The 8,256-nt window shown below is 41.0% G+C and overlaps 2 protein-coding genes across 4 annotated transcripts; both read right to left on the reverse strand.

The window, feature by feature from the left end:
* Positions 1-319: 319 nt before the first annotated feature.
* Positions 320-4,204, reverse strand: PTAC12 (plastid transcriptionally active 12). 2 transcript variants are annotated; one of them, XM_089625808.1, is made up of 11 exons: positions 4,011-4,204; positions 3,745-3,789; positions 3,572-3,642; positions 2,539-3,213; positions 2,327-2,439; positions 1,586-1,845; positions 1,384-1,505; positions 1,210-1,278; positions 1,061-1,117; positions 836-949; positions 320-619 (listed from the first exon to the last, which is right to left on the reverse strand). In XM_089625808.1, the coding sequence occupies exons 2-11, from the start codon at positions 3,767-3,769 to the stop codon at positions 518-520; spliced, it is 1,608 nt and encodes a 535-aa protein (XP_089481934.1). In that variant the 5' UTR covers positions 3,770-3,789; positions 4,011-4,204; the 3' UTR covers positions 320-517. The 2 variants fall into 2 exon arrangements, with proteins under 2 accessions (XP_089481934.1, XP_089481936.1); XM_089625810.1 differs by having other exon boundaries at positions 3,972-4,204.
* A 369-nt stretch (positions 4,205-4,573) lies between these two features.
* On the reverse strand, positions 4,574-7,722 carry EMB2794 (Tetratricopeptide repeat (TPR)-like superfamily protein). Of its 2 annotated transcripts, none has more exons than XM_089625807.1 (2): positions 5,235-7,722; positions 4,574-5,062 (listed from the first exon to the last, which is right to left on the reverse strand). In XM_089625807.1, exon 1 carries the CDS (start codon positions 7,611-7,613, stop codon positions 5,337-5,339), a length of 2,277 nt encoding a protein of 758 aa, XP_089481933.1. In that variant the 5' UTR covers positions 7,614-7,722; the 3' UTR covers positions 4,574-5,062; positions 5,235-5,336. The 2 variants fall into 2 exon arrangements, with proteins under 2 accessions (XP_089481933.1, XP_089481932.1); XM_089625806.1 differs by having other exon boundaries at positions 5,223-7,722.
* Between the last annotated feature and the right edge of the window lie 534 nt (positions 7,723-8,256).

Here is an 8,256-nt window from a genome sequence, read left to right on the forward strand (position 1 = left end):
AAAGATGTTTGGTACAGTTTTCATTTTTGTTTTTGAGAAAGTGAAAAAACTGAAAAAAGTGTTTGGTATAGTTTTCATTTTTGTTTTTGAAAAAATGAAAAGAGAAGATGAGGAGAAAGATGAGAGAAGAGAAGAAATTTTTTTTCAAAAACACATTTTATTTGTTTTCAGTTTTCTTTACTTTTTTCCAAAACAACTTCAAAATTTTTTGAAATTTTTTTCCAAAAACACCTAACCAAACATGTTTTCAATTTTGGTTTTCAATTTTTTCAACCCAAAAACTAGAAAACAGTTTTTGAGTGAAGAAACAAACATGGCCTTAAGGAATTTAGCTTACAAGTCGAGGTAGATGTAATTTTCCCCTGTTTTTTAGCCCAATAATTAAACCACAAGAAATCCATACAAAATAAAGCTTATAAATTCTAAACATACCAATATAATCTCTTCTTACCCTCCTAAACTCCTAAGAATATTTCTACAGAAATTATGAAAACCATAAAAAAAAAAAAGGACTATGCTATTGTTCTTCTTCATCGAAGTCCATAAGAAAATCAGTCAAGTTCTCTGATTCATCTACGGCATCATCAATAGATACTGGACCATCCTTTTTAGCTTTGCCCTGCAAGAACATAATGTCACAAAGCTTCAAATAGACATAGTTAAAGCTAACCAACCACCACCTTATAGCATCTAGCCCAGTAAGCCTTAAAAAAAATCCCGAGCAACGATATATGGGTTTAATTTCACATCATGCCTCGTATGATAGTTTCATTTAACCATTGTGAACTCTAAGTGCAAAAAATTAGTTGAAAAGTCTAAAAAATAATCAAATCACCTTTGACTTGCTCTTGGATTGGGGAGTGGTTTTCCAGACGCTCCAGTTGCGGTTGATTTTCTCGCTGGAATCTTCTTCGCTGGTCTCATCTTCAGTTTCACTATCCACTTCAGACTGCCCAAGGAAATAAAACCGATTAAAGAAAAAAAAAAAAACACCAAAACTCCCCATCGAAAGGCAGATATAAAATTGTATTTAAAGAGCGTCGGAGGTTGAAAAACTTACATCGTTTTCACCGATATCAATGGCCCGTGCCATTGCGTCCTCCATATCCGGTACCGCCTTTTATCGGGAAGTGAAAGATAACCAATCAGATTTTCTTATCAAAATCATTCACTCTTTGAAAACTTTAACTAGACTTGTTTATGCTATACCTGAACTTCTTCGGTCTTCTCTTTTGCGAGGATCGCGTTGATCTCCTCCCTCGTTATGACTTTTCCATGCTGGCAAACAGAAAAAAAAAAAGATTTAAATTCAAATTCCGAAAATCAAGCCAAACGTAAGATAGGATAAGGGATGTGAAAAATGTTTCAAGTTCCTAAACTGACCTCTTTTAGGTAATCAAGCATATTAGGTGTTGGTTCATGGAAATTCGCGCCCCTGTAATCGATCACCTGGTTCGGATCTTGTATATAATTGATTGTTGGGTAAACTGGATCCCCACCCCATACTTCAAAAAAAAAATAAAAAAATCATTAGAGACAAAAAAAAAAAAGAGGCAAAAATTAGTTGGCACTCGATTATGCTTACTTTGCTTGATGAGATCCTCACGCATTCGCATCGCCAAAGGATCTCTTTTGATGCGCTTATCGGTTCCCATCATGATACGGTACTCGCGGTCTGTCTGATTAGAGAACATTTCGATGAGTTGAGTTACTTCGTCTTCGCCGGTCTCCTCAAAATGCTTCTGAATCGCTTCTTTTGAGGTGTCCTTCTTCCATGCTTTTACCCATTCAGAATAGTAAGCTATCGTGCCTTGTTTCTCCAATTTCTCTTCTTCAGCCTGAAGCCTATACATAACATATATTTATGCAATTGCAGTGATCAAATAACCTTATTATTGTCACTTTGTTTTGGCATGAAAGTTCATAGATAACAATATATAATTCAGCCAAAATAGAAGGAAGGAGAGTACGGCTAAAATCAAATAAAAATATACGTTTTAGTTGAAGTCCTAATAATAATGAAAATAAAATTATATCTGTCAAAAAGTTCTGCAAGTAAAAGGAATTTTAGTTGCAAAGCAATCAGTCCTTGTAATTAATTAGAAAACACTAAAATATTAAGTTAAAAGCATACATTCAAGCCAAAATACAAGGAAGAGGGAAGGTGAAAATCAAGCTTCATAAACTTTTCAGATATTTATAAACACCCAAGAACGTTCTCTTTATGCATATTAATTTTGAGCAGGCAAAGAAAGAGAGAAAATATATATATATATATATATATATATATATATATATATATATATATTCCACTGAAATCAGATACCTTTCTTCCTTGTATAGGTGTCGCCTAGCTCGGTAGAGCGCAGTTTCAGTCAGAGTTGGAATGTCTCCATAAAGCTTTATCTGCCCAGTCTCCGCCATTGCTTTGAGAAAAACCTTAAAATTCCCATGGCAAACTCAAAAGTTAAAAAAAATAGAGCGCAATTAAAAGAAACATGATACAAAAAAATTAATAATATCCAAAATTAAACTGACAGTTTCAACGTCAGGTCGCCTTCTTTGCCATCTCGACCATTGCTCCTTGTCCGGCTTTCTCCAATTCCACCACAGCTCGTCGCTCGTGAGCGTGTCCGTGATCGGCTTCTTCACACTCGGGTCAATCATGGGATGAGGATTCCCGATCCTCTTGTTCATAGCGTACTCGCTTTCCTCTTCTTCCTCGGGCTCAGGCTGATAGACGACGAACTCGGACGAAGCATCCGCGGGCTCTTCCATATCGGGACCCACCATGAGATCTTCGCTGATCTCGACTTCACTCACCTGAGAAGGTGAAGAAGAAGAAGAAGAAGAAGAAGAAGAAGAGGCCGGCGGTGCGTGCTTCTTCCTCCGACTTCCGGGTTTTTTACCGAACGAGGGAGATCCCAAGGATTTTCCCTCGGGCTTGGGAGCCCGGGCTGCCCTGACCCGGCTAGCCGTGCCTTCGGGCCAATACTCCTGCCCGGGAATGCTGGCCCGGGCACCCGAGGCCGGTTCGAGCTGCCCGGAAGTCGAGTCCATGTAGCTATAGTACGGAGGTTTCTCCACCGATATTTCCCGATACTCGTCATCTTTTTTCTTCTCGCACATGATTGGAGACACTCTGAGTATTCGTTTCGACGAACCGGTCGACACAACTCTGACCCGGAACGTTCGAGAACTTAAGAAAGATGTCTGTATCTCAACAAAGAGCAGTGAAAAAAAAAAAAAAAAAAAAAAAAATACCGGACTAGTTAGTGCTTTATCTAGCGAAAGATAGAGCAAAAGAAAGATTTATAGTTTTTGTAGCTAAATCAAACACTTCAAGGAGTAAAGTCATACATCGGATCGTCGAAACATCAATTGAGTACCTTTATTTTTTTTTGGAAATATTGACAGAGTTCATATATCTTCGGTTTATACTTAATATTGTTCTTTTATGTTCATGCATACCAAAAGTTTATACAAGCGAATTATCAAGAAATCATAAGCTGAATTAAGACATCAAAGCTTAACTAAGGGAAATTCATAAAAAAAAAAAAAAAAAAAATACCTGCAATTGACTAAAGCATGGAATGCTAGCAAGATAGGCCTCTGCGGAGACTGTATTTCTCAATCCTGTATCTGTTCATCCACATACAAAACAGTGCTCGGAATAAATAAACATGATCAAGTAATTCAACATAAATTATATCATTAAGTGGACAAAGAAAATACAAGACGCACCTTGGCACAGCCAGACTGATGACATTGTTGCCTTTCCGATTTGCCCTAAGCAAATCACTAACAGAGTTAAATACGATAATCTATTTAAGTTCAATAAAAAAATGTTCATAAAACCTTACGTGTGAAATTATCCACTGAAAACCTTTTTTTTCATTCTATTATCTGTTTTTTTTTTTTTTTTTTTTTTTTAAGGGAAATTTTGTTATCTGATTTTCCCAGTGGCTTACTCAAAAATTTAATCTGGCGTCTGTAGATAGGCGATCTACCTGTTGCAAATATCGAGTGACCGAACAGTGAATCCTTAAAGCGAAATGGCCATTTGAGAATCGGAACCAGAGCGGTAATGGATGAGGTTTTTTTTGCTTTGAACTCGAGTGGAGGTTGACTGTCACTGGAAAGAGAGAGTGTTCGAACAGTGAAAATGGATAAAGTAGTCCTTTTACAAAACCTCTCGTCTTTGGCCCTGGGGTTTATCCTTCTAAATTTCTTATGGCAAATAAAGAAGAATAAAGATAACTCACCACATCTCTGAAGCCCGCAATTTTTCACACTTTTCAGGTTTTCCACACTTTTCCACGGAAGTCTATACGTTTACTTTAATTTGGTCATTTTTTTTTTTTATTAAGCTCTATTATCAATGATTGTTTATTTTATATGACAATTGACATGATATAAAACATAATTAAATGTTGAAAACAACTCTAGAAATGTAACTAATTTATTTTTGTAAATTTAACTAAGAAACTGTTGTAGAAAAATAATCAATTGAATGACTAATCTATAAAAGATTGCAAGAACCTAAATACAATTTACAAACCAGTCAAGTGTCAATCAGTCAGTGAAGTGGTGTCAATTAGAGACATTATTTACATATTTGCTTTCAATTTATTCAATATCAGATTCACACACTTTTCACGTACAACCATTGACAACATAGGATTTTGCTTCATCTCGTAGCAAAACAAGGGTTTATCATCAATAATAGGGACCAAGTCTCCTGCAGAATCTAGTCCTTTCGACTCCATTAATTGACGCCAATAAAATCTTCCATGAAAGCTTTTCCCTCAAACTCTTTAGTTCTTTCCTTTTTGAGTCCAGTGCCATTACACCGCGCCAAAAACAAAAACAAAAAAACAAAAAGAGAGTAAAATAAGTTTGGTCTGTAGCGACCAATGAGCAGACCTAGTGAATCGCTGCAGAAAGAACTTCAATATCCTCGTGGTGTAATTACGGAGCTCGTTACTACGATCACAGTGCTAAATCTCAGAGTACCGCACCATAAGTCAGTCTTCAATATCCTCAAAGGAAATGGAATTGCCTGCGATTTGGTACTTTAAACATTAGCACTAAAATTTACTAAGCCAAGCAGCTTTAAAATTTGTAACTGCGAGTTTCAGCCTGAGCTTGGTTTGTATGTGATTTCTGTTGTGATAACATTGCCAACGATCAAATATGTTCTAACAAGATATGATTTTCACCAGTCAATTTACATGTAGATGGGGTGAGAGAGCCCGAATCCCAACCAAAGGCCAAGTAGATGGCAAAGATTTTGAGCAACAAAATTGTAAGCGATATCCGTTTGCTATCGAAATTCAGTCATCGGGAACCGCATAGTTACACGCCCCTTTTATCAGACCCCTTTTCACGAATTCGTCTTGCAGCTCTGAGGCTTCAGCGAGGTTTCCAAGCTCGCGGTGCTTCCTCATCAGAGAAACACACAAGATCTCATCAGGGACGATATTCTTCCCGACCATTTCGTCGAGCCACGCTTTCGCTTGTCTCATCAGACCGCACTGAGCGAAACCCCAGACCAAGGACGTGTAAGCGTGCAGATCGAGCTCCATACCCATCTCGGTCATACGGGTTTTCAAGTCCAGAGCTTCCTGAACATTCCCGTGCTTCAAGTTCCCGTCCATCAGGGCCGTGAAAGCAGCCCTATCGGGAACTATACCCTCGGCCGTCATTTCACCGAACAGATTCCGAGCCTCCTCTAAGCGATTATCCTTGCAAAACCCGTCGATCAGAGCCGTATACACCGCGGCGTTAGGTTTTACACGGAGTTCGGCCATTCCGGCGAAATGATCAGCCGCCTCTTGAAGCAAACCCTTCTTGCATAACCCGTCGATCAAGGCGCAGTAAGTCACGACGTTGGCTTCGACGCCCTTTTCTCGCATCTCTTGTAACACAGAGAGCGCCTCGGTCGTTTTCCCCGCCTTGAAATAGGCGTCCAAAAGAGTGGTATATACGAACTCGTTTGCAGTTACACCCCGGGACATCATTTCGTTGATCACGGACTTGGCCTCTTCGATCTTCTCTTGGCTACACAGGCCCCAAATGACTGTACTGTAGAGCAACAGGTCGGGCTCGATACTCCGCTCCTCCATTTCTCTCAAAACCTCGAAAGCTTTGTCTGTCTTCTTAGCCTTGATGTACCCGTGAATGAGGGCAGAGTAAATCGGCAGGTTGGGAGATATTCCGGCCTTAACCATCGCCTCGAATACCTCCTCCGCTTCCTTCACTCTTCCGTCTTCGCAGTGGCCGTTCAACAGAGCCGAATAACCAACGACGTTCAATTTGATCCCCGCCAGTAACATCTCGTCCGTCAACTTCGCCGCCTCGTTCAGATTACCCGCTTTGCAATTCGCGTCGACCAAAGACGTGTAAGTGTACTCGTCGGGTAAAAGGCCGACCCTTCTCATGTCCACAAAAAACTTGAGCGCCTCTCGCACCATTCCCTCTTTACAGAAGGCGTCGATCAGCGTGTTGTAGGTCACGCCGGTGGGTCTCAGCCCGTGATCCCTCAGCTCGCGCAGAAACTCCAGAGCCACGGAAAGTTTCCGAGACTTACAAAAACTATTGATCAGGGTGTTGAAGGTTATGATATCCGGCGCACAAGCCGAGTCTTTCATTTCTTCGTACACGCCGACCGCTTCGTCGAGTTTCCCGGCCTTTCCGAACCCGTCGATGAGAGAGTTGTACGTCACGAGGTCGGGCACTAGGCCTCGGTCCTTCATCTCCGAGAACAAGGCTCTCGCTCCTCCGATATCCCCTTCTTTGCAGAGGTGGTTGATCAGTATGTTGTACGTGAAAACGGAAGGGCTAATTCTTGCGTCAAGCATGTCCCTGAAGAACTTCATCGACGACTCGGCGTCGCCCGATTTCGTGAGCCCGTCCAAGAGCGCGTTACAGGACCGCGTCTTGGGCAAAACCTTGAACTGTCTCATCTTGTGGAAACACCGGTTCGCCTCCTCGAGCCGGCCCAGCTCGACCAGAACGCTGAACAACGCGTCGAAGACCCCGAACCCGGGAACACAGACATTCCTCGTGGACCACAGAGCGTCGAACGCGTCCGAGAAATCCCTCCTAGGCGGTGATGACACCAGTTCTCTCAGAACCCCGTTGGCCTCGAAGCACAGCCTCGCGCAGAAGAGAATGTGGGCCAAAACGCAGTACGACTCCGAGGTGTGTCTGAACCCGGGGCGGTTCCGAGCCCATTTGAAGAGCTTCAGAGCCGAAAAGGGACGGTCTCTCAGCTCCACCAAGAACCTAGAGACCCAAATCGGAGCCGCTGCGGAGCTGATCATGCTGACGATCTTCGGGTCTTCCCATCGGTCCAGCTCGACGATTTTCAGCAAGCTCTCTCTGTCTATAAACTCGAGAACGGAGCTAGGGTTCGGCGAAGTGGAAAATGGCAACCGCATGGCGTAGAGACAGCTGGCGACCCAGACTACAGGGAAAGCCACGGCGAGACAAGCTTTGGAATTGCTGTGATCGATTCTAAGCACGCGTTGATTGGTGAGAGAGAAATGGCTTACTCTAATTGACGTTCTGAGACCGGATTGGCATAGACTGCGAAGGAAAACCAACATCCTTGAGAGCAAGACGAAGCGATGATGTCCGAATTAAGATCGTTTCGAGCGAGCTTCATTGTTCATACAGTTAGCATATCCAAACCCATGAATTGGGGCTGAGAGAGAGAGAGAGAGCTAGGGTTTATTTATGCCAATGAAGAAGAAGAACCTTATTTAGGGGTTTAAGAAAATAAGGGGTTTTATCTTCAGTCTTTTCTCGTTAGTAATTACAGTCTAACCTCTTAATTTTACCAAAATCATACTCAACTTCCTCAAGCAGACATATCCAGTGATGTAAATTTATTGTAAAGTAACATTTTTTTTTTACGAGGTCGTGTTGGGGACATGGACGTAGACTATCCTGAAGTAGAATTGATAAAAGTTTTAAAATATGACTAATAACATGAGTTTGGTTTTTGATCTAAAAGTGTCCAAATTTATAAAAATGACTCCTTATAGTTAAAATATATTTGAGAGATTTGTAACTAATTAGGTCATTTACAAATTACTTAATTATGAAAATAATAATCCCATGATCCGTATGCGTCCATTGCAGCTGCGTACGGTAATATTTTTTTTTAGCCATTATAGGTATTTTGGTCGAATATGTCATTTTTTTGCTGCGTACGGTAATAGAAAATAAATTTAGTTATATTTCTTC

This window comes from Urtica dioica, chromosome 9 (genome assembly GCF_054948205.1).
Source record: "Urtica dioica subsp. dioica isolate 48M chromosome 9, U.dioica_male_clone48M_v1_H2, whole genome shotgun sequence".
NCBI lineage: Eukaryota > Viridiplantae > Streptophyta > Magnoliopsida > Rosales > Urticaceae > Urtica > Urtica dioica.